General features: G+C 42.8%; 1 protein-coding gene across 1 annotated transcript in view; it reads right to left on the reverse strand.

Moving 5' to 3' along the window:
* LOC124803436 (leucine-rich repeat-containing protein 24-like) overlaps window positions 1-27,514 on the reverse strand; it is a gene marked incomplete at its 5' end in the record, with an annotated part of 196,948 nt that overhangs the window by 124,990 nt on the left and 44,444 nt on the right. The window contains 1 exon segment of the mRNA XM_047264621.1: window positions 25,449-25,761. Within this exon segment, the coding sequence (XP_047120577.1) occupies window positions 25,449-25,761 (313 nt within the window).

Below are 27,514 nucleotides of genomic sequence, written 5' to 3' on the forward strand. Positions count from 1 at the left end.
ACAATCCTCCATTTACAGATAATCAATGCGTACTGACCACTAGTAATGATTTTTATCCTAGTGATCTGCAAACAAATTCGACTGTGTCGTCTGTTAATTTAACGACAACTGATGACGCGGGACGTTCTGTTACAATGAACGCTGCCCAGCTTAACACACCCGGCTTGGCCGGCCGGAGTGGCCTCGCGTTTAAAGGCGCTTCAGTCTGGAACCGCACGACCGCTACGGTCGCAGGTTACAATCCTGCCTCGGTAATGGATGTGTGTGATGTCCTTAGGTTAGTTAGGTTTAAGTAGTTCTAAGTTCTAGGGGACTTATGACCACAGCAGTTGAGTCCCATAGTGGTCAGAGCCATTTGAGCCACACCCAGTTTGCAAAATTTACGTAATGAACAGATAACTATTTCTAACGAAAATGAACAGTGTACTCAAAGTACGACAGATTTATTTGATTCCGAGGTAGTGACTAACAGTGCACATCCGATTGACAAACCTTTTCAAGAATTACAGAATGACCAAATGGTTACACAAAACGCGACAAAAGCAGATACATCATCACACAGTACAGAGAATAGGGCCGCTAATTTTGGCTGGGATCAAGTTGTGGCATTATTGCTACAAATGAATGAAGATGTCAAACAGTGGAGTGTAAAACAAAAAACCTTTTCAAACAACGTAATGAAAATTTCAAACAATTCAGTGAAGAACTAAACAACAGTTTCAAACAAGTTAGTGAAAAATACGACAAACTTAATGAATCGTGCAAACAACTCAATGAAAAATATGACAGGTCGATCAAGCAACTTAATGAAAGTTTCAAACTGTCGAAAGAAAAACACGACAACCTTAACGAACAGAACAAACAACTTAGTGAACTGATTACAGCCGTTACCGTGCAACGTGATGATACTAAAGAACAATTACGTGAGGATACTAAGACTTGTGCTACGAACAATAGTGAAGAAACTAGATCTGTTGCACAAGAATTAAGTAATAAACATGCAGCCACAACACAATCACATAGAGACGAAATTAATGCACTCACTGAACAATGCTCAGAAAACGCAACACAGATACGCGACGAGTTTAATTTAAAGCCACCAGAACTTTTGCACACTCTGGATACGGAAGTCGATAAAAAATGTGAACAACAGAACAGCCAAATTGAGGAACGTATTAAAGTAACAGAAATGAAAAATGTTTTAGCCTCTAACACGTCACAGCATAAGGCACATTCCGAACATTTGTCACACTCACACAGCCAGTATAATTTAGGTAATTTACAGAGACTACGTGACTTAAAATCCGAAAAGACACAGACAAATAGATTCTTATGCAATCCTGAACCTGTTCACACATTAAGTGACGATAACGTTGATTACAAGCATTTTCTATCCGTGAGATAATTTAAAGTATTTAAAAATGACAGAGCACAGGTACACGCTTTGAACTGGATACGTTGATTTATTTTTGTACTTTCACCAGCTTGGCCTGCAATGCAGAAATTTGAATTAGCATGGATGCAGCAATTTGCTTTTGAATTTTCATTGGCATTGCCTGTAACGCATAAGCTAAAATTTATTTGCAGCGTGTAATAGACCTCAGGGGATTCATTACGCTTTGATGAATATGTGCCGTAGCGTGCACAGGGCCCCGAGTCGTAGTAGCGCTATTTCATCTTTAGTTTTCTGCACTGCTGCCTTCTCTTCTACTATCCTTTATATCTATCAAAATAGCTCTTTAACTATCGATCTATCTATAATTATGAAAGTGTAAAGAAAACCTGATAAGGCAACTTTTACCGAAAGTGACATTTTTCATTAGACGCTCCAGAAATGACAACCATGAGAACTTTAATAACTGACAAAAATTTAATCATCAGTATGTGTAAAATTATCAGCAACAGCAAACACATTTTGGTAACAATAGACGTTTTTCACCGCAACAGCATCAAAGCCAACCGGTTAGCATACCTAACCAACAATGTAATGTACAAGGTCAACCAAGCTTTAATGTTTCGCCGCGTATGCATATAGCGTCGGCCCCAACAAATAGTACTGCACAGCAACAAGGAAACCAGTACGTACAGAAAATACACTATTTCAATTCCTATCGGAATGCACCGTATGGAAATGACTATCATAACAGACGTAAAAATAATGAGCACAATTTTCAGCGTACGTTTAATAACAGTCGGTCTTATCAGCAGCAAGAACATCCGTAACAACATATTATCATGAATGAACCAGACAGTAGATATCATCCCGAACGTAATACATCAGGAAGAAATAATAGAACAGTACAAATAGTGGAAATGCCACAGCATCCTCCTGAGAATATTAGGACGTCAGATAGAATTTGACTAAATACAGTACAGGTTGCATCCTCCAGTAACACAAGCAATACTTTTGACACGGAGAATCTTGTTCACGAAAGTGTTATTTGATACACGCTTTGTTGAATGCACCACTTTTATCGCACCCAGATCTTACTAGAAATTTTTCCATTGCCACCGACAGTTCTAACACCGCTTTAGGCGTACACATTTTTCAGGAAATTGAAGAAGATGGGACTACAGTAATTAAAAACATAGCCTTTGCGAGTCGCATTCTGTCACCTGCTGAACGCAATTATTCTGTTACAGAACTTGAAACATTATGTGTTGTATGGGCTTTCACGAGATTCAGACATTTTCTTTATGGCAGACACACTACCGTTTACACAGACGATAGAGCTATACAATTTTTACTTTCGGCTAAATTTACACACGCCAGATTAAGCAGATGGAAACTTTATTTACAAGAATTTAATTTTACAATTGTTCACATTTCCGGTACACAAAATATTGTAGCAGACGCACTATCCCGTTCTCTTAGCAACAATCAGCAAGACATCGCAACCAACTTCTGCAAAGCAAATTTCAGCGTCATGTACATTCAACAAGTTGCATTTGAAAATTTCATTTCGTCGTCATTACAAGACATAGCACAAGAGCAGAGTAAAGACAAAGTGTGGAAAGAAATTTAATACCTCTGGCAAGATAGGAATAATGTTACCATTAGAAACCATTACACTGTACGCAATAATATTCTGTTTCTCCGCTCTCATCCTGACAGCAACAATTGGTTATTATGCATTCCTGACGAACGTGTTAACAAATTAATCTGGTATACTCATTTAAGTTACGCACATTACGGAGCCAGAAAATATTTTCTTATGCTGAGACAGAACTGTTATTTTTCCAACATGGAGAAACGTGTACGACGAGTTTTAGCGTCATGTAAAATCTGCCAGAAAGCTAAATCAGATACGACTTCACATATTCCTCCATTACATGCCATTGTACCTGTTAAATTAAGACACATGGCCGCTGTAGACATTTTTGGTCCGATTCCCAGAACTAATAGAGGTTTTTGCTACATCTTTGTCGCTGTTGAACTCACTTCAAAATTTGTTACCTTCACTCCGTTACGCAAAGCTACTGCTAAAACTGTTTCGAAAGCATTTGTAAAACATTTTCTGTTTCATGTAGGGCATGTGTTGAAAGTAATTTCCGACAATGGATCACAGTTTCGATCTGCTATATGGACACGTATGTTGCGAGCTAGAAACATTTCTCCGATCTATATATCCAGGTACCATGCTTCTTCGAACCCTTGTGAACGATTAATGAAAGAAATTGGTAAACTGTGTAGAATATACTGCCATAAAAAACATATTGATTGGGACACACACATACTCTCATTCCAGGATGTAATTAATTCCATACCAAATGAATCTACTATGCTATCTCCGTCTGTTATACTGAAAAATGTTGAATCACCTAACAAAATTAAAGAACTAGTAACCTTTCCTACATCTCGTCAACTACGACACCATGAAATAATTGACATTGCGCTGAACAACATCAAACGTGCCGCAGAGCGCCGGAGAAGACAGCAAAAACAGGTTTGTATACCCCGTGACTTTCACATTGGACAGAAGATATTAGTACGTACACACTATTTATCCAACAAAGGAAAGAGTAGATGCAGTAAATTTGAGCTTCTATACGTAGGTCCGTATTGAATTCGCAGCATTCCTCACCCCAATGTAGTACACGTCGAAACTTTGAGAACCAGAAAAACCAAAAGAACCACCACGTCTCCAACATTAAACCTTTTATTGAATGAACATACTTTATGATTTATCACACTGTAATGCCATTACCTAATTTTTTTATGACCACTTACTGACGATTATCGTATTTCTTCTTGGCAAGTGCCCGGCAAGGTAAGGTTACCAGGTCGCTCTTCTTGTCGTTACACCTCAGACCGTGCATATTTTCCATTTTTCATGTATGTATGATTGTTTTCCTGTTTTGTTTGTATGCACTATGAAATATTTAAGATATAATAAACACCAGTTGACTTTAACATTTTGCCTTATGATATCTCAACATCGTGACTATTTTACACTTTTTCTTTGCTGCTACATTGTGATACTCTGTGTACATTTTTTTGCACCTGCACACTGTCTATGTTTTTGACATATTACGTTTTCTGTCATGCTATTATGTTACTATTATGTTACTATAAACCAGTTTTTATTTAGTGGGTATAGGATTTAAATGCAAGACATTAACCTTTGTTCATCATTTTCAGAAATAAATAACGTGTAAAAGAAATAAATTAAACAGAAATGGGAATTTCACCTTCGGAATGAACGAAAGAGGATGCAATACCTCATGTCAAAGAGTAAATGGATCAGAATTAACAAGCATTAACAAGAATATACCATACACATCGTAGAATAGCAGTCTTAACTAATTTTTTCGTTCAGAATACGAGGCAATTGATGCAGGCTGTCAGACAAAACTACACATCTTAGATTTAGTGATGAAATATGGCAGAAATATGGAATAGTTGTATAACGAATAATGAAGTGACTTTTTTGAGAGATGATAATGAATGGTGATGAATAATGATGAAGAATATGCTAATATGGATAATGAAGTTTTTCTTTACAGGTGATGATAATAATGGAGTTATGACGATATAGATAATGAAGTTTTTCTTTGCAGATGAAAATAATGATGAAGTTTATATATTTACTGTTAGTTAAGAAATGCTATGTAGTTATTTAAGTATTTGTTGCAGTTCGTTTTGACAGTATGTCTTATGTCGCATGGTATGATGACCGAAGGTTTTGGAAAGGACAGCTAGAGAACATATATATTTTATACACATTCCACTACCTGTTAATTCGAAGTTCACTACTTTTCAGCATAATATGCGTTTCTTCTTTCAGTTTAATAATCCATTTTGTATTTTTTGCAAGAGAAATTATTTATGAAATTAATGTGCTATAAGCAGTTGGTCATTAAACCTGTGTCATTTATGAATGTGATCACATATACTCTACTTGTTTCATAACCTTCCTACAGCTGACTCATGACGAATGACGTTACACATCTTCATTTGCAGCAATAACTCAAAAGTAAATATTGTTATGCCCCAGTAATTAATTATCGATCTCAACGCAATGCATTGCTAGCACAAAAAAGGCGCGTGTCGGGTGTCCGCTCTGCTCGGGACTCTGCAGGATGGGTATTGTTGTAGAAGATAAAGAAGCAGCCTTGCACGTATCTAATAATGTACGTTAATTGTCATTTAATTTGTTCCACAAAAAATGCCCCAATAATAATTTTTACAATATAAAGTAACTTTTTTTAAAGAAAAACATTCATTTCAGTTTAAAGAATATTTCCTATGCATTCCTTCCAAGAATAAAAAAAAAATCTGCCAGCATTGCACGAAGCTGTGTCAAAAAATATCTAAATAAGAGCAGAAATAGTTGCAGTTTTTATTGAGGTAAGAATTTTTCCTTTCCTTTTTTTAATTCAGAATACAGGGCCGAAGTGCAGCGCTGCTGTCCTTATAAAATTTACCAGGTTACTAATTTTTTTATTATTATTTACGGATTTACGAATTGAATTCTGAGGTTACATTAAATGTGAATGCATTTCTGCACACAGATTACAAATGGAAGCCTATTTTGTTCAGAGGTTACAATATTAGAAAAATTCATTTAGTTATTAATTTTGTGGGGAGTTTACGTTTGGTTAATGGTTCATGGTCCATTTTCATCATTATTTTCATAAATATTTTTGTGGGGACGTTACACTTAGTTCATGGTTCATGGTTCATAGTTAATGGTTTATGGTCCATTATTTTCACTATTTTTTTTATTATTTTTCTGTGGGGAGGCTACAACGTCCAAACAATCGTCAGGCAGACAAATCACTAGAGCTTCAGTTTTCTGCGACAGCTCGAACGGACAGCTGTGTGCTTCTATGATGTTCGTGTTTGGTGTTGTTTCCTAGTTGGGGAGCAGACACAAGGTGCGTGCGTAAACGTCAGATGTTGGGTGATCACTATGAAGGACGCGGAGGCGTCACAGAAGACACAGTGCTATCAGAACTGTCAGTGTTCCGGTGGGCACAGTAATCGTCAGGTCTGCGCTCAACCAAGTCTGATCACGACAAGGGAGGACCACTGCACTGTGCACAGAGCACATCGAAGCCCTTTCAGATGTCACCTGCCACCCAAGAAGAAGGAATGACTCCCTGAAATTTTCTGTGTTATCGCGCACCATTGGCCAGAGACGAGCATCAGCGGGACTGGGTAATTACCACAACATGCGTAGGCTGCAGTTAAGACCACACCACAAACTGCTTAGTTTGGAGTGATTCGTGACCAGGAAGCATCAGTTTAGGTCACGGCCGGTAGTGTGATTGAGGGAACTCTGAAGCCACAACGGTGTGATACGGACCTCCACCCTGTCCATGTGTTACCTCCCATCAGAAGGTAACGTGGTGTCATTTCTTACACTGAGGCGCCAAAGAAACTAGTACATGCATGCGAAATCAAATACAGATATGTAAACAGGCAGAATACGGCACTGTGGTCGGCAACGCCTACATAAGAAAAGTGCCGGGCGCAGTTGTTAGATCGGTTACTGCTGCTACAATGGCAGGATATCAACATTGAAGTGAGTTTGAACATGGTGTAAGTCGGCACATGAGCGATGCGACACAGCATCTTCGAGGTAGCGATGAAGTGAGGATTTTCCCGTACGACCATTTCACAAGTGTATCGTGAATATCAGGAATCCGGTAAAACATCAATTCTCCGACATCGCTGCGGCCGGAAAAAGAACATGCAAGAACGGGACCAACGACGACTAAAGAGATTTTTTCAACGTGACACAAGCGCAACCCTTCCGCAGATTTCAGTGCCGAGCCATCAACAACTGTCAGTGTGCGAACCATTCAACGAAACATCATCGACATGGGCTTTCGAAGCCGAAGGCTCACTCATGTTTCCTTGATGACTGCAGGACACAAAGGTTTACGCCTCGCCTGGGCCCTTCAACACCGACATTGGACTGTTGACGACAGGAAACATGTTGCCTGGTCGGACGAGTCTCGTTTCAAATTGTATCAAGCCGGCCGCTGTGGTCGAGCGATTCTTCGAGCTTCAGTCCGGAACCACGAGGCTGCTACGATGGAAGGTTCGAATCCTGCTTCGAGCATGGATGTGTGTGACGTCCTTATGTTAGTTAGGTTTAATACTTCTAAGTCTAGGGGACTGAAGACCTCAGATGTTAAGTCGCATAGTGCTTAGAGCCATGTGAACCATTTGAAATTGTATAGAACGGATGGACGTGCACAGGTATGAAGGTAACTTTATTAAACCAATCTACCCAGCATGTCAGTAGGAGACAGTTCAAATTTGGGGACGCTCTGTATTGGCATGGGGCGTATGAAGTTGGAGTGGTATGGGACCCTGATAAGTCTAGATGCGACTCTGACAGGTGCACGTACATAAGCATCCTGTCTGATCACCTGCATCCATTCATGTCCATTGTGCACTACGACGAACTTGAACAACTCCAGCAGGACAGAGCGACACCCGACACGTCCATAATTGCTACAGAGTCGCTCCAGGAATACTCTTCTGAGTTTAAGTACTTCAGTCGACCACCAAACTCCCCAGACATGAAAATTATGGAGCACATCTAGGATGTCTCGTAACGTTCCGTTCCGCAGAGATTTCCACCCCCTCTTACTCTTACGGATTTATGGACAGCCCTGTAGGATTCATTGTGTCAGTTCCCTCTAGCAGTACTTCAGACATTAGTATAGTCCACGCCACGTCGTGTTGCGGCACTTCTGCGAGCTCGCGGGGGTCCTACACGGTATTATTCAGGTGAACCAGTTTCTTTGCCTCTTCAGTGTAATAGGCCTACGCTCGTTAACACGGAGTACTGGCCGCTATGAAATGTCTGTGTGATGTTGAAGTACAAGCATAACCAGCAAGGATCCCAGATCTGACCAGCAGCTCGGGTGTCCTAGTGCCAGTATATCACCGACCAGTTACAATAATTGTTGGCCAGCTTGCCTCAGGCGTGGATACAACAGGTTTATGACATTAGGGTCAGATGGTCTGCAAGTTACATCGACTAGTGAGCTCTTACTGCCAAGTTCTTTCTAAATTTGTCTGAATTCTGTTATCACTAAAATAACATCACATACCCTCTCTACCTGTGAAGTTTCATGTTGTTTCCTCCTGCCCTTCTGGTGATTCACATTTTATTCAGGGGTTGTGTTGATGGCTGGAACCAAATGACGTGAAGGTTGGTAAAACATACAGGCAGGCGAATGGACGGTCGACGGAGCTGCAGCGGCGTATTTTCATTAATTACTGTGCAGTCAACCAAAAATATGTGTGTGTTTTAACAATCTGTTAGACAGTTTTCGGCACGCAGTGGCCATTCCAAATGCTGTGGGCGGCATTCGCTGAACAAAATCTCATATATTATCAAAGTTTGACAATGCGATCATTGGTTCTCAAAACGCTACCCATAGCACCAGAAGATGGCCACTAAGGGCGGAAACTGGTTATGAGTGTAACATCTAGGTGATTGTCTCGTCCATATTCAAAACTTTACAACAAGACCATCACCGTCTCCTTAAACGGAATGTTGATTTCTCAATCATCTTAATTATTATATCTGAAGAATGAGAAATGCCTACGTCAGTACGGATTGTTAAAACCGAAATACACTGCCTGACAAAAAGATGAACAACACAGAAGACATGGTCGGATGTCAATGTATCTTTGTACACATACACACACTGGGTGAGTATATAATTGATTACCGCGCTGAGTGGCCGCGCGGTTTGAGGCGCCATGTCACGGATTGCGCGGCCCCTCCCGCTGGAGGTTCGAGTCCTCCCTCGGGCATGGATGTGTGTATGTTGTTCTTAGCATAAGTTTGTTAAAGTAGTGTGTACGTCTAGGGGCCGATGCCCTCAGAAGTTTGGTCCCTTAGGAATTCACACACATTTGAACTTTTTAAAAAAAAAAATGATCGTAGTTGTAATACCTACTCTGTAACAGGTGGCCACTAGCAGCTCGTTAATGTTGTTACCAGGCGTGGTAGGGTATATGAAGGAGTGTGAACAGTGTCATATATACAATGATACTTGTAAAAGACAAGCAGATGTCTATTAATCGGGTGAGACAGCGTTATCGGCGCCTAACAGAATATAACAGAAGTCTCATTTGTGGGTCTCCATTTGGCCGTGTGGTGGAATCGGCCAATATCCACATTTGTGGGGCATTCGGGTTTCCCCGTGGCGCATTGTTGGTCTGCGTGGGAACATAAGGGCAAGGAGACTTTTCGTCAACGTTCCGAGTGATCACGTCCAACAACCTTAATGTGGGATCAAACGCATGGTGTCCCCTCCAAAACTGCTCCTACCATCCGAGAATAAGTAAAGGTCCCCCTACAATACGTGTCATTCCATACCATCAACGGAATTTAGCAGCAGCCGGAATAGAGAATCACCATCCCATTCGCAGGCTGCCGTAGTTACAAGGGGAAAGGCTGAGTTCGGGACTGACAGTCACTGACTCAAGGGCAACCTCCGTCATAATTTGTTTTCAACAGAATAACGCTCGTCCATAAACAGCGCGTGTTTCTATGAACTGCCTGAGTGATTTTGAGGTACTTCATATGTCAGGAGATGTGTCACCGATCGAACATGTGTTTCAGCTCGGACATTAATTCAGTACCAGTCGCGATATCCAGGATATCAAGAAGCAATTTCATCAGTGGTGGACCAGTTTGTATCTGAAGATAATACAACGGCTATACGATAACCTTATGGATTCAGGTACATGCTTCCAGACAAGAAGTGTTGCAACCCACACTTATGAGTGGGTTCATACAGACAAGTTCTTGGTAGACTTGAGTCGAATTTGTAATAACTGAAATAACATCATTTCTGGGTGCTTTCCATTTACTGTCAAGCTAAGTACTTTATCATGTACTCCATAGTCTCAGCAGGACAGTAATTTTTATTCATCTCTTGATTGTCTTCATATATACATCGGCTCGTCCACGGTATGTTCACACAGAGCTACATATTACTTACTTGTGCATCTCAGGCGGGATGCAATTTAATTTTTAAAGTAGCTGCGGTGTCTTCCTCTAGGTGTGTATCAGCAGTAGCGGGAGTGAAATATTTGTTTCATGAAGTGTAAAATAATAATGTTTTGGCCAAGCACTTCTAAAAAGAGTGAAATAAATATAAGGGCTAACGAACAATCGACCGATAGTTACTCTTTCGTACAGCTTAAGACTAACGTTTCTTATTTCACAAATTATCTTCAACAGCGTGAACTGTGTTCATTCATATTTGTAAACAGAGTATCTATTTTCTTCTGTGGTTTTGATCACATTCTGTACAGAAAACATTGGCTAAGCTGGACAATGTTTTAGTAGCGCTAAATCGGAAAAATATTTCAAATGGCTTACACCATTATCGTAGGTAGAGATGAGACTTAAATGTCTCGAGGAAAATTTAATAATAAGATCTATACGATCACCTAAGGTACAGGATTTCCCCATTATTTCCAACGCTGGATTACTGTTCCAGTGGCAGAGATTTAAGGGGAAAATAAGCTGAAGATATGAACCGAAGTTTGTACTGGGGATGGTATTGGACTTAGTAGTCCCTGCAGCAATGTTAGTCACAATGCTGCCGCTGTGTAATGTTCAGCATTTCTCCGCACTAAGCAAGGACACCTGGGTTCAAGTCCCAGCTGTGGTACAAACTTGAATTCATTTATTCACTTTACACCATTATCGTACACCCCTTTGTTACATTCGTCTCTTTCTTCCGTAAATTGCAATAATACCAACTAATAGGCATACGTAAAAATTAAACGTTTTGTGTATCTCTAGAGGTTAACGTATAACAAGTTTTCTTACTTGAAATATACTTGAAACACATTCAAATAAGTTTCTTCCACTGAAGTGCTAAGCATGCCTCGTTTTAAGCTGATTTATGACAATGTCAACAGCAAAGCAAAGAATCATTTTTACTATACTCACTTTTTATTCATTTACTTTAAAATATTAAGTTGAAAACATGTTTAATCCGCAACACAATCGGGTTGTGATAATGGGACCTATCCGACCAAAAGCGTTGTCAGCTGTTGCTTCAACTTATCCTACTCTAATACTCAAAAGTACTATTCATTCAATTACTTCCGCATTACGTATAATGTCTCATGATGACAAAAATAATTATCTTTGTCTTACATTCTATGCTCAGACATTTATAGTAAATCGTGTAACTTTACTGTCTATAAAGTATGAATAACTATGGGACGACGTATCGAAAAATACGAAGACAGGTTCCCGTTGCAGATACGCTTGCAGAAGGAAAGAACAAGACGCGAATACTGAAGTCAGTTTCTGTTCACCCCAACCCCTTTAAGTCCTCCGCTCAGTTACGACAGAATTTTTACTTGAGATAGCTAATAAAAATTTAACTGCGTCCTGCTGCTGTATTTCGATGAAGCCCCGCTTTAATAAAACCGTAAAATAATATCCCAGCCGCGTTTTATCTGTCAGCTTTAATGAGAAATGGGAAGCTACTGAACAATAAATAGTTAATCGACCGAAGCTATTAAAGATTATCGAGTGTCACAAAGCTCAAACATTAAACAATCGAAATTATTTCAGAGATGTAGTGAACTTTGGAATATATACAGGGTGCCCCAGCTATCTTGTCCACCCAAAATATCTCAGGAACAATAACAGCTATTGGAAAATGACATTCACCGGTATCAATGTAGGGCTGGGGCCCATGAATGTACATATTTGGAAACATTCTAAAACGAAAGCATATGTGTTTTTTAACACAAACTTACGTTTTTTTTAAATGGACCTCCTATATTTTTTCTTCAGCAATCCATAGCATGACAAAGCACATACACAATAGCGTTGATTGCATCGCAATATTCCCATTACATCCCGAGATACTGAGACGCGAAGTCGACGCTTGAAACACCCGACATGCGCTGCTAGCGCACATCCTGAAGCTCAGGCGTGAACCTCATGCTGCCCGTAATCGCGATGTGATTGACATGTGTAATCACACCTCCATACTTATCAAGAGGTCCGAAACGAATAATACGGTCTGCTGCCATCAACTCTCATAAGCACATAATGGTTTCCCTCTTGCACGTTTTACGTATCTACGTACACAATATGAACCAGTACCGATCGGTGTACACCCGTCAGGTTGTCTTATTTATCCTGCACACTCAAAATAAGATTTATCTAATGCGTTATATGACCCATTGTGCCTGTCGCGCAGGGCCTGGCTCTACCTAGTCAAGTGTCCAACGTAGTTCCCACTACTGCCACAGTTACCACTTCGCCTTGTTTATGATTTGCGACCCATGCAAACTCCTGCACTCCACCACCCTCCGAGCATCCCATTTGTTGTTGCTTTGGCGTGCAGTACACCGCTTGCCAGTGTAGTCGTACATCAGAGTAATCTAGTGACGGCACGGAGGTGGTACACATTGTGAATAATCGTTGTGTTGTGGAACTTATACTGTACAGTATAATGTACACACATGAAGATATGGTAAAATGCTGCTGATCTATGGAGAATCTACGTTGACGGGAAATACGTTATGAGATTGCTTGTTTGTTGATATTACTGTTAGCGAACATTATGATTATTAAGTTAATATGTCTGTTTTCTACCCTACTCTACATACCTGTACTGTACCCTGTTGTAGCTGGACGGAATGCTGTTCAGGCAGAACGACTGTACAGAAGACGATTCCCTGACAAGCCATCGCCTTCCCACCGGATGTTTGGTCGTCTCACATCTCGTCTACGTGAAACGGGAAGCTTAAATCCAAGACCTCGACATCGTCCTAGAACACGCACAGATGAACGTGCTGAAGTTGCTATGCTCGCTACCATAGCTGTGAATCCTCAAATCAGCACAAGTCAAATTGAACGTGAAGTTGGTGTGTCGAAAACAAGTGCATAGCGTATTCTCAAACGTCATAAATTTCATTCTTACCATGTTCATTTACACCAGGATCGTCATGGAAATGACTTCCGCAATAGGATAACATTTTGTTCGTGGGCTCAGCAAAAACTTCTGACTAATCCAAATTTTTTGCAGATGTTCTCTTTACCGACGAGGCATCATTCTCCAACAAAGGAATTGTCAATATGAGGAATATGCATTATTGGTCCGCAGACAATCCAAAATGGCTCCGTCAGGTAGAGCATCAACGTCCGTGGAAAGTTAATGTTTGGTGTGGGATTATTGGCGATACCATTATCGGACCTTTCTTTATAAATGGCATCCAAAATGGCAGACAATACTCCAGATTTATACGACACATTCTTTCTGTTCTCTTGGACACCGCACCTCTGAACCGGAGAATGGTCATGTGGTATCAGCATGACGGATGCCCTGCAGATAACGCCTTACGAGCACGACGACTTCTGAACCGTAAGTTCCCTGGTAGGTGGATTGGACGAGGTGACCCAGTTAGGTGGCCTGCCTGATCTCCGGACCTTATACCTCTGGATTATTTTCTTTGGGGAGCAGTGAAGGATGCTATTTACCAACATGAACCAACAACAGTAGAGGACATGAAGCAACGCATTATTGATGTTTGTACAGCCTTCAAGGAGGAAACAGTAGCACGAAGTAGGGCATCCTTCATCCGCAGATTCACCCTATGTATGCAAGCCAATGGGCATCACTTTGAGCATGAGATGTGAACGCTATGTTTAGTATGTAGTGCTGGTATCACAGTGGAAGTTTCTACAAAGGGCCATTTTACCCAGTGATGTTAAGAAACATTTGTTTGCAACAATTTGTCATCTAACGCATTAGATAAACGTAACATTGAAAATTATGTGATAATAAAACTAATTGGTTAAACATGTTTACATTCATCTTCCATGTCCTATCTGAACTTCCCAAATCAAAAAATTTTTACCTAAACAACGGTAAAACTTTTAGTCCACTTGCTCGTTTCACTCAAACCATCAACATGAATTTTACTATTACCAGTGAATGATTAACTCTCACTTGCGCTAGATCTACAGTAAAGTAAAGTTTTAACGTTGAACAGCATTACCTTTTTAGTAACGGATTTACGATAAGCGAAGTTAACTTTGTGACTAACGCTGCGGTGCACAGATATGTTACAGAACCGCATCACCCCTAGCCTATGGGATAAATACCTGCTGGAATGTACGGCGTTAATGCAGGATGGCAGCAGACCGTATTATTCGTTTCAGACCTCTTGATGAGTATGGAAGTGTGATTACGCATGTCAATCACATCGCGATTACGGGCAGCATGGGGTTCACGCCTGACCCTCAGGACGTGCGCTAGCAGCGCATGTCGGGTGTTTCAAGCGCCAACTTCGCGTCTCAATATCTCGGGATGTAATGGGAATATTGCGATGCAATTAACGCCATTGTGTATGTGCTTTGTCATGCTATGGATTGCTGAAGAAAAAATATAGGAGGTCGATTTAAAAAAAAACATAAGTTTGTGTTAAAAAACACATATGCTTTCGTTTTAGAATGTTTCCAGATATGTACATGCATGGGCCCCAGCCCTATATTGATACCGGTGAAAGTCGTTTTCCAATAGCTGTTATTGTTCCAGAGATATTTTGGGTGGACAAGATAGCTGGGACACCCCGTATATATTATAAAAAATGCTTCCGAAAATGGAAGCAATCAGGCAGCTGTCCTGTTCTCCAGGAAAGCTACTTTATATCGACAACTGGTATCTATTGCTACAGGCAACAACGGAGTGCAACTTACTAAAACACAGCAAATCAAAATGCAGTTTAATGATATGTTCTCGTCTGCAAAGCTGTAGACTGATAGAAGTGGTTCTAGCATATTAATAGACCCTAAGAATAGATAAACTAACTCAATAATCTGATGTACCGCTTCGGTCTCTTTGTAATGAAAACCTATTCTTTAGTCAATATCGGGAATATCACTCTCATGAAAACGGTTCACGTCGAAAAACAGATTGCAACAAAATGGATGCATTAGGTGATATCAAGAAACATCATTCTCTCCTCTCACAGACATGTAGCGCAGCGAAGATGTTTTCGAACGTTCATTACCATAATTTTGCTACTATTTAATATTAGCTGGGCGCATTAGAACAGAGCTGGGCGCATTAGAACAGAAATTTTTCATGGCACTATTCAGGTATTATCGTGCTTAAAAGTATCTGAACGATCTGTGTTGGTTTTCGCCTCAATTACATACAGCCCACATAACGTAAGTGTCTTGCCGGTTCTCTAATCTTGTTTTGGTACAGTCATTTGACTCAAAATTGTTACCACAAGTTACCACTGTAAAAAACTGATTTATATGGCAATAACTCAATATGTAAATTAATACTACGTTGCTACAAATATCAGGGAATACTCAACTCAGTTCTTGAAATTTGTGAACCCAGATTTATTACAAGAAGCGAAGTTTGTAAATTGTTACCACTCTCACTATTTCCTGACACGTGTAATGACCGTAACTCTAACACACTAGTCATTCATGAACTTTTGTTCTCTAAAATATTTTCCAGAATGTTTGTACTGTGTCGGGACAACTATCTAAAAGCTGTTGTCCCTATTCCCGGCGGGGTCAGGGATTTTCTCTGCCTCGTGATGACTGGGTGTTGTGTGATGTCCTTAGGTTAGTTAGGTTTAAGTAGTTCTAAGTTCTAGGGGACTGATGACCATAGATGTTAAGTCCCATAGTGCTCAGAGCCATTTGAACCATTTGTTGCCCCTATTAACGAACCATGAAAGATGTTAAATAGGGTTGCAATCCCAAGTAACAAACTTGGAATGACGTAATTTATGTGTCGGATGGTGATTCGAACCCACCAAACCCGACTGTTATGCAAGCACAGACAAAGGCCAGATATCGAATATTCTCACCAGTATCGAGATGTTTCTAACTGGAGTAGCCGGCCGGAGTGGCCGAGCGGTTTTAGGCGCTTCAGGCTGGAACCACGCGACCGCTACGGTCGCAGGTTCGAATCCTGCCTCGGGCATGGATGTGTGTGATGTCCTTAGGCTGGTTATGTTTAAGTAGTTCTAAGTTCTAGGGGACTGATGACCTCAGAAGTTAAGTCCCACAGTGCTCATAGCCATAACTGGAGCAACGAGAAAATTAATAATTTATGCCTTCCCAGGATTCGAACTCGGTACCAGTCGTCATTGTGTTCTAGCCGAGAATGGACATATAATATAAGCTTCTTTCGTCAGAAGCAAGATGTGCGCATGTTTTAACTACGAGTGGCGTAACGAAGAGTACAGTGACGATTAAAAATCGAACCCCTCCCTCCCCCCCCCCCCCCATATCATTGTTAACTTCACAAGAAGACACTTCATCTAATTGTCTTTCACCATTAGCTAGGAGTGGCAAGTTTGAATTTGAATTGATGTGGCGAAAAGCTCTGTCTCTCTCTGGGAGTCGAAACTATAACATATTTATATTGACAATGAATGAAGAAACGTTAAGAACCAAAGCGAATTTCCATCAACAGTTAGGTGTGCTCATGCTAAAGCCTGAATTGAAATTATGAAAACTTTTATGCCGATCCAGTGTTCGAACCCTTACACGCACCTTACGTGGTGAACTTAAGGCGTTTCGAACCATGAGTAAACAAAGAAATAAATGGTACTATGTCGTCACGAACGGCTGAAAGTAAGGGGAAACTACGGCCGTAAATTTTTCCGAGGGCATGCAGCTTTACTGTATGATTAAATGATGATGGCGTCCTCTTGGGTAAAATATTCCGGAGGTAAAATAGTCCCCCATTCGGAACTCCGGGCGGGGACCACTCAAGAGGATGTCGTTATCAGGAGAAAGAAAACTGGCGTTCTACGGATCGGAGCGTGGAATGTCAGATCCCTTAATCGGGCAGGTAGGATAGAAAATTTAAAAAGGGAAATGGATAGGTTAAAGTTAGATACAGTGGGAATTAGTGAAGTTCGGTGGCAGGAGGAACAAGACTTTTGGTCAGGCGAATACAGGGTTATAAATACAAAGTCAAATAGGGGTAATGGTGGAGTAGGTTTAATAAAGAATAGGAAAATAGGGATGCGGGTAAGCTACTACAAAGAGCATAGTGAACACATTATAGTGGCCAAGATAGATACGAAGCCCACACCTAGTACAGTAGTACAAGTTTATATGCCAACTAGCTCTGCAGATGACGTAGAAATTGAAGAAATGTATGATGAAACAAAAGAAATTATTCAGATAGTGAAAGGAGATGAAAATTTAATAGTCATGGGTGACTGGAATTCGAGTGTAGGAAAAGGGAGAGAAGGAAACATAGTAGGTGGATATGGATTGGGGGTAAGAAATGAAAGAGGAAGCCGCCTGGTAGAATTTTGCACAGAGCACAACTTAATCATAGCTAACACTTGGTTTAAGAATCATGAAAGAAGGTTGTATACATGAAAGAATCCTGGAGATACTAAAAGGTATCAGATAGATAATGGTAAGACAGAGATTTAGGAACCAGGTTTTAAATTGTAAGACATTTACAGGGGCAGATGTGGACTGTGACCACAACCTATTGGTTATGACATGTACATTAAAACTGAAGAAACCGCAAAAAGGTGGGAATTTAAGGAGATGGGACCTGGATAAACTGAAGGAACCAGAGGTTGTACAGAGTTTCTGGGAGAGCATAAGGGAACAATTGACAGGAATGGAGGAAAGCAATACAGTAGAAGAAGAATGGGTAGCTTTGAGGGATGAAGTAGTGAAGGCAGCAGAGGATCAAGTAGGTAAAAAGACGAGGGCTAGTAGAAATCCTAGGGTAACACAAGAAATATTGAATTTAACCGATGAAAAGAGGAAATATAAAAATGCAATACATGAAGCAGGCAAAAAGGAATACAAACGTCTCAAAAATGAGATCGACAGGAAGTGCAAAATGGCTAAGCAGGGATGGCTAGAGGATAAATGTAAGGATGTAGAGGCTTATCTCACTAGGGGCAAGATAGATACTGCCTGCAGGCAAATTAAAGAGACCAGCCAATGTTAAAAGCTCGAGCCCTCCAGAAGAACAGTATAGATCTTACGATAAAACAAAAAGGGCTACACCACCCGCAAGTTTTAGCGTGAGACTTTTTCGCGTCTCTGTTACGTTAAGACCACCCCCCCCCCCCCCGCCCATATTAAAAGATAGAGCCCTCCAAAAGAACAGTATAGATGTAACGATAACACTAAAGGACCACACCAGCTGCAAGTTTTAGCGTGAGACTTTTCGCGTCTCAGTTACGTTGCAAACTTTAAAAAACATTGCCCCACCACGAAAAGTATAATGTTTCTCACTGGATAGACAGAATTTTTGTAAGCGGAGCTTAAGGGTAACATTGAGACCCTGATTGGTCAGATAAAAACACAGCCAGATAGTTTTTTTTAAACCAACTTCGGTAAATTTTAGTAAGGAGAAGTTAGGAGAGAGTTAATTCCGAGAGGGCGAGCTGGATGGAGCTGTGCTGCCCGCCGCCCCCTGACGAACACCGACAAGGTAATGAACGCACGGGATGCCGCATCACAGCACATAAGGCTTCACTCAGAACTGCAGAAGGCTCATCTGTTACACCCCCTTTTTGCGTAATACTAGTGTCGATCGTCAATTAAAGCTCATGGTGTTCACATTTGCCACTTGAAGTAAAAATCTGAAACGCGATGATTTTTCTGTTATATAGTTACTGAGAAGCCACATCAGCCACTGTAATTTATGACAAGTTAGATAAGTAATTAAAGATAATTGAGGGTTACTGTAGACCATTTTGATAATTTGCTTTTTTGTGAAACTTAATTTAAACCTAGATTATAGATGTGATATGGCATAGGTCATTCTTCGATCCATTGTAGAACCTGGAAACACATTCAGGGAATATTCGTTCACATTTTTGTTGAACGCAGTTGGTTTTTACCATCCTGTATTAAAACATTTCCTTTTGTCAATAGTGGAATTTATAAACGATGTTTTGTGAGAAGAATAAAATTTCCAGTGGTAAACTGCTTTTTCGACGTTATTTTACCAGCTAACTAAAAATAGGAAAGCCTTGAACCCCTTCCACTAAATTTAGTTAGTATTAAGATTCTTTTACAGGGAGTGCAGTAGAGCTGACGCTGAAATCATTAAGTATTAGGTTACATCATCGCTAGTCTCACTGACCTCTTCTGAATTCTACATGTCATGTGTGGTCTGGCGTCGCCTTACCAGCAACAGGTCCCAGGTTCAAACTAGTCAATTCCCTAAAAAAACACGCTCAGAGTGTCGTTGCGCGAAAGTGGTAGGGAGACACGATATAGAACAAACAGACACCACGCAGAATGTTTAGATACTTGAAGGAAACTCTGATGGGCGGCTAGGGCACTCTGTTCCCCGGAAGGCACCACATACTGTGTATTAAAGCGGGGACCTAGAGACGACGGAGAGGCTTCGTCCCGTCGTAGCTCTCAGTGGTTCTCAACCCCACAACAGGCCACACCAGTCCATCCAGCCCAACCGCCCCGCACCGAACTCAGGGCTACTGTGTGGTTCGGCCCACAGTAGAACACCCCCACCCCTCCGCTCCCCCCAGGAACGTCTTATAACGGACGAGCGTAACAGCCTTAAAAACCATCCACAGGCTGGCCGGCACTCCGGACCTCGAAACTAATCTGCCGGGCGGATTTGGCCAGGAACTGGCAGGCCTTCCCAATCGGGAAGCAGCTTGTTAGACCGCGCGGTTATCCGGGCGGACTGACAAATTACGTTACTTGTATTTTAAACGTAACTCACGAGCTCTTGACCACAGCTACCACGGAAGTGGAGAATTTTATTTTCTCTTCCTTAACAACAACATCAGTTTTTACAAATGACCAAGTAGTCGAATTTACTCAAAATATCACAACTATTTCCGTTAATAAAAAAGCATTTTTAGAACAAAGAGAGATAAAGGATTTCAGAAGAAGCGGATGTTACTTTACGTTTCAGTTTAACAAACTGCTGTATTTTCCTTGACATTCAATTTAAAATTAAGAGGAGACTTAATTTCAATAAATAAAATATGAAGTTTCCATATGACAGGAAATAGTTATGTCTCTTAATTCCTTACGCGATAATTATTACAAATTAACAGTCAAAATAAATATCACAGAAATCAGGTCGAGAAGGCAACTAAAGTTGAGCGAATGGAACGGATGTAAGAAGAGATAAGGAGACAGAATAAAACAAAATAGCGGTAAAGTGCGAGAACGTAGACCGTAAGGACGTGAGATCGAATCATAGTCAGGCATTGGAATTTTTCAGTGAGTCTTAACGCTAGTCCTGATATCAATTTATGAAGATATACCGGCAACGAAACTCGTTCGTTCCAGTCCTACTCCCAAAGTACCAACGACTTGCAGAGAGCCTTATTGACACCTTTGGTCCAAGGCTTCGTGGTTTCTGCACTACACTCGAACTCTTCTTTCACCTCTTACCAACTGAAATCGTGGCTCATCTCACCATGCCACGGTCTTCCAGTCGTGTAGGGTCCCGCTGATATGGTCACGACAACAGGAGAGGCGCTGAAGGCTATTTCGTGCTTTTAGCAAAGGCACTGACGTTGGGTGTCTACTGCCATACCTTATTAAAGCCATATTTCACCGTAGTGTCCACTGGATATGTAAGTCGAACGACCTGTATTCGTTTCTACGGTTTTCTCAAGCATTGTTGCTTCTCTCTTAGCACTAGCAACTGTACACAAACGCCGTTGCTCTAAGTCGTTAAGAGAAGACCGTCGCCCACTTTTTTGTCTGTGGTGAGATTTTACGCCTGAAATTTGGTATTCTCGGCACACTCTTGACACTGTCGCTTTCGGAATACTGAATTACCTAACGATTTCCGAAATGTTATGTCCTATGCGCCTAGCTCCAACTAACATTCAAAGTCTGTTAATTCCAGTCGTAGAGGCAATTGCAACGTTGCGATTGATAATGGAAGCAAGACTAAAGAAGAATAAAGACAAGCTCATAGGATTTGTTGATCTGGGAAAAGCGTTCGACATTATTACACGGTGCAAGATGTTAGAAAATCAGAGGAAAACAGAGGTAAGTTACAGGGACAGAGAAGTAATATACAACTTTTAAAAGAGCCAAGAGCGGAACACCAAGAATGAAGTGCCCGTATTAAAAACTGTGTACGACCGTGATGTAGTCTTTTGCTCCTTCTGTTCAATTTGTACATCGAAGAGGTAATGATGGAAATAAAAGAAATATTCAAAAGTGGAATTAAAATTGAAGCTGAAAGGATATCAATAATAAGATTCGACGAAGACATTTCAATCCTCAGTGAAAGTGAAGAAGAGCACAGGACCTGATGAAGGTAACTAACAGTCTAAAGAGTACAGAATATCGAAAAAGACGAAAGAGAAATACCAGAAATAAGAACAGCGAGAAACTTAACATCAGCATTGGTGGTCACGAAGCAGATGAAGTTACGGAATTCTGCTAACTAGGCAGCAAAATATCCTATGGCGGACGGACCAAGGAGGACATGAAAAGTACATAAGCACTGGCAGAAAGTTCATTCCTGGCCATGAGAACTCTCCAAGTGTCAAACAAAGGTCTTAATTTGAGGAGGAAATTTCTGAGTATGTATATTTGGAGAACAGAATTGTATGGATAGCGAAACATGGACTATGGGAAAACCGGAACAGAAGAAAATCGAAGCATTTGAGATGTGGTGCTACAGACGAATATTGAAAGTTAGGTGGAGTAATAAGGTAAAGAATGACGGGGTTCTGCTGACATGGAGAAGGAACAGGATGATAGGACATTTGTTGAGACATCAGGGAATGACATCCATGGTACCAGAGGGAGCTACAGAGATTAAAAACTGCAGAGGAAGAGAGAGATTTGGAATACATCCAGCAAAGAATTGAGTACGTAGGTTGCAAGTGTTGCTCTGAGATTAAGAGACTGGCACAGGGGAGGAGTTCGTGACGGACCGCTTCAAACCAGTGAGAAGACTGACGACTATAAAAAAAAAAAAAGAGAGAAAGAAAGAAGAACTTGGGTTCATTGCTTCGGGGGTCTGCGCCACACTCGAACCACAGTTTCATCTCTTAGCAACTGAGATCTGGACTCATCTCATCATGGCACGGTTTTCCAATCGTCTATGGTCCATCCGATACGGTCACGACTCCACTAGAGGCACTACAGGAGATGTGCTGTTACCAAAGGCACTCGTGTCGATCGTCTGCTGCCGTAGCCCAATAACTCCAAATTTCGACGCACTATCCTAACGTATACGCTCGTCGTACGTCTCACATTGATTTCTGCTTTATTTCACACAATGTTGCTTCTACATCTACATCTACATCCATACTCCGCAAGCCACCTGACGGTGTGTGGCGGAGGGTACCTTGAGTACCTCTATCGGTTCTCCCTTCTATTCCAGTCTCGTATTGTTCGTGGAAAGAAGGATTGTCGGTATGCCTCTGTGTGGGCTCTAATCTCTCTGATTTTATCCTCATGGTCTCTTCGCGAGATATACGTAAGAGGGAGCAATATACTGCTTGACTCTTCGGTGAAGGTATGTTCTCGAAACTTTGACAAAAGCCCGTACCGAGCTACTGAGCGTCTCTCCTGCAGAGTCTTCCACTGGAGTTTATGTATAATCTCCGTAACGCTTTCGCGATTACTAAATGATCCTGTAACAAAGCGCGCTGCTCTCCGTTGGATCTTCTCTATATCTTCTATCAACCCTATCTGGTACGGATCCCACACTGCTGACCAGTATTCAAGCAGTGGGCGAACAAGCGTACTGTAGCCTACTTCCTTTGTTTTCGGATTGCATTTCCTTAGGATTCTTCCAATGAATCTCAGTCTGGCATCTGCTTTACCGACGATCAACATTATATGATCATTCCATTTTAAATCACTCCTAATGCGTACTCCCAGATAATTTATGGTATTAACTGCTTCCAGTTGCTGACCTGCTATATTGTAGCTAAATGATAAGGGATCTTTCTTTCTGCGTATTCGCAGCACATTACACTTGTCTACATTGAGATTCAATTGCCATTCCCTGCACTATGCGTCAATTCGCTGCAGATCCTCCTGCATTTCAGTACAATTTTCCATTGTAATCACTGACAATTCTATGCAAACTCCGCCGTTCTTGGTTGTTAAGCGAATGGCGTTAGCCGCTCCGTTTTCAGTGGTGACCAGTACTGCCTGAAATTTGGTATTCCCTGCGCACTCTTGACACTGTAGATCTCTGAATATTGATTTCCCTAATGATTTCCAATACTTGAATGACCCATGTGTTTAGCTCCAACTACCACTCCGCGTTCAAAGTCAGTTAATTCACGTCGTGCGGCCATAGTCACGTTGGCAACCTGTTCACATGAGTCACATCAGTAAAAATGACAGCTCCGCCAACTGACTGCCCATTTGGTACTTTGTGTGCGCGAACTTTAAATTGTAGGACGTCTAGTGTTCATACGTACGTTTTATCAAGCAATTTGCAAACTGAACTATCGTCGGCGAGCCTGAGGGTCTTAGTTTGGTGACGCCTGCTCTAGAGGGAATCCCAGCCAGTGCTGCCGTACGGATTTACATTACTGGCCATTAAAAAAGCTACAGCAAGAAGAAATGCAGATGATAAACGGGTATTCATTGTACCAATATATTATACTAGAACTGACATGTGATTACATTTTCACGCAGTTTGGGTGCATAGACATTGAGAAATCAGTGACCAGAACAACCACCTCTGGCCGTAATAACGGCCTTGATACACTTGGGCATTGAGTCAAACAGAGCTTGGATGGCGTGTACAGGTACAGCTGCCCATACAGGTTCAACACGATAGCACAGTTCATCAAAAGTAGTGACTGGCGTATTGTGAAGAGCCAGTTGCTCAGCCACCATTGACCAGACGTTTTGAATTCGTGAGAGATCTGGAGAATGTGCTGGCCAGAGCAGCGGTCGAGCATTTTCTGTATCCAGAAAGGCCCGTACAGGACATGCAACATGTGGTCGAGCATTATCCTGCTAAAATATAGGGTTTCTCAGGGATCGAATCAAGGGTAGATCCACGGGTCGTAACACATATCAAATGTAACGTCCACTGTTGAAAGTACCGTCAATGTGAACAAGAGGTGACCGAGACGTGTAACCAATGGTACCCCATACCATCACGCAGGGTGATTCGCCAGTATGGCGATGACGAATACACGCTTCGAATGTGCGTTCACCGCGATGTCGCCAAACACGGCTGAGACCACCGTGACGCTGTAAACAGATCCTGGATTCATCCGAAAAATGTGCTCCTGTCTGTGCTTCAGAGTCAAGGGTAACCGCAGCCATGGTCTACGAGCTGATAGTCCATGCTGCTGCAAACGTCGTCCAACTGTTCGTCAGATTGTTGTTGTCTTGCAAACGTCCCCACCTGTTGACTCAGGGATTGAGACGTGGCTGCATGATCCGTTACAGCCATGCGGATAAGATGCCTGTCATCTCGACTGCTAGTGATACGAGGCCGTTGGGATCCTGCACGGCGTTCCGTATTACCCTCCTGAACCCACCGATTCCATGTTCTGCTAACAGCCATCGGATCTCGACCACCGCGAGCAGCAATGTCGCGATACGATAAACCGAAATCGCGGTAGGCTACAATCCGACCATTATCGAAGTCGGAAACGTGATGGTACGCATTTCTCCTCCTTACAGAAGGCATCATAACAACGTTTCACCAGGCAACGCCGGTCAACTGCTGTTTGTGTATTAGAAATCGGTTGGAAACTTTCCCGCGTCTGCACGCTGTAGGTGTCGCCACCGGCGCCAACCTTTTGTGAATGCTTTGAAAAGCTAAGCATTTGTATGTTACAGAATCTTCTTCCTGTCGGTTAAATTTCTCGTCTGTAGCACGTCATCGTCGTGGTGTAGCAGTTTTAACGGCCAGTAGTGTACTTTGCCCTACCACCGCAGCTGGCGGCGAGCGGGGCGCGCACTGACCTCTGCGGCGTCGTGCCGGCGGCGGCGGCGCTTCCTGGCGAGTGCGCCGTGCAGCGCGCAGGCGGCCAGCAGCCCGGCGGCCAGCACCAGCAGCGCCGCGACGGCGACGCCCGCCGCCAGCACGCGGCCCGACAGCGCGGCGGCCGGGGGTGGCGCCGCGGCTCGCCGGCGCACCTCCAGCGTGACGGCGCCCAGCGCGCGGCCCGCGCGGTTCTCGCCCACGCACTGGTACGAGCCCGCGTCCGACGCCTCCAGCCGCAGCACGGTCAGCGCGCCCCCGGACGCGTTCACCACGTACCGGCCCGGCGACGACCTGCCGGCGAAACGGCGCTGCACTGCACTCACTACCCCGTGTCTACATCTACATCTACATCTACATGATTACTCTGCAATTCACATTTAAGTGCTTGGTAGAGGGTTCATCGAACCACAATCATACTATCTCTCTACCATTCTACTTCCGAACAGGGCGCGGGAAAAACGAACACCTAAACCTTTCTGTTCGAGCTCTGATGTCTCGTATTTTATTTTGATGATCATTCCTACCTATGTAGATTGGGCTCAACAAAATATTTTCGCATTCGGAAGAGAAAGTTGGTGACTGAAATTTCGTAAATACACTCCTGGAAATTGAAATAAGAACACCGTGAATTCATTGTCCCAGGAAGGGGAAACTTTATTGACACATTCCTGGGGTCAGATACATCACATGATCACACTGACAGAACCACAGGCACATAGACACTGGCAACAGAGCATGCACAATGTCGGCACTAGTACAGTGTATATCCACCTTTCGCAGCAATGCAGGCTGCTATTCTCCTATGGAGACGATCGTAGAGATGCTGGATGTAGTCCTGTGGAACGGCTTGCCATGCCATTTCCACCTGGCGCCTCAGTTGGACCAGCGTTCGTGCTGGACGTGCAGACTGCGTGAGACGACGCTTCATCCAGTCCCAAACATGCTCAATGGGGGACAGATACGGAGATCTTGCTGGCCAGGGTAGTTGACTTACACCTTCTAGAGCACGTTGGGTGGCACGGGATACATGCGGACGTGTATTGTCCTGTTGGAACAGCAAGTTCCCTTGCCGGTCTAGGAATGGTAGAACGATGAGTTCGATGACGGTTTGGATGTACCGTGCACTATTCAGTGTCCCCTCGACGATCACCAGTGGTGTACGGCCAGTGTAGGAGATCGCTCCCCACACCATGATGCCGGGTGTTGGCCCTGTGTGCCTCGGTCGTATGCAGTCCTGATTGTGGCGCTCACCTGCACGGCGCCAAACACGCATGCGACCATCATTGGCACCAAGGCAGAAGCGACTCTCATCGCTGAAGACGACACGTCTCCATTCGTCCCTCCATTCACGCCTGTCGCGACACCACTGGAGGCGGGCTGCACGATGTTGGGGCGTGAGTGGAAGACGGCCTAACGGTGTGCGGGACCGTAGCCCAGCTTCATGGAGACGGTTGCGAATGGTCCTCGCCGATACCCCATGAGCAAAAGTGTCCCTAATTTGCTGGGAAGTGGCGGTGCGGTTCCCTACGGCACTGCGTAGTATCCTACGGTTTTGGCGCGCATCCGTGCGTCGCTGCGGTCCGGTCCCAGGTCGACGGGCACGTGCACCTTCCGCCGACCACTGGCGACAACATCGATGTACTGTGGAGACCTCACGCCCCACGTGTTGAGCAATTCGGCGGTACGTTCACCCGGCCTCCCACATGCCCACTATACGCCCTCGCTCAAAGTCCGTCAACTGCACATACGGTTCACGTCCACGCTGTCGCGGCATGCTACCAGTGTTAAAGACTGTGATGGAGCTCCGTATGCCACGGCAAACTGGCTGAAACTGACGGCGGCGGTGCACAAATGCTGCGCAGCTAGCGCCATTCGACGGCCAACACCGCGGTTCCTGGTGTGTCCGCTGTGCCGTGCGTGTGATCATTGCTTGTACAGCCCTCTCGCAGTGTCCGGAGCAAGTATGGTGGGTCTGACACACCGGTGTCAATGTGTTCTTTTTTCCATTTCCAGGAGTGTAGATCTCGTCGCGACGAAATACGTC

Source organism: Schistocerca piceifrons, chromosome 6, assembly GCF_021461385.2.
Source record: "Schistocerca piceifrons isolate TAMUIC-IGC-003096 chromosome 6, iqSchPice1.1, whole genome shotgun sequence".
Taxonomy (NCBI): domain Eukaryota; kingdom Metazoa; phylum Arthropoda; class Insecta; order Orthoptera; family Acrididae; genus Schistocerca; species Schistocerca piceifrons.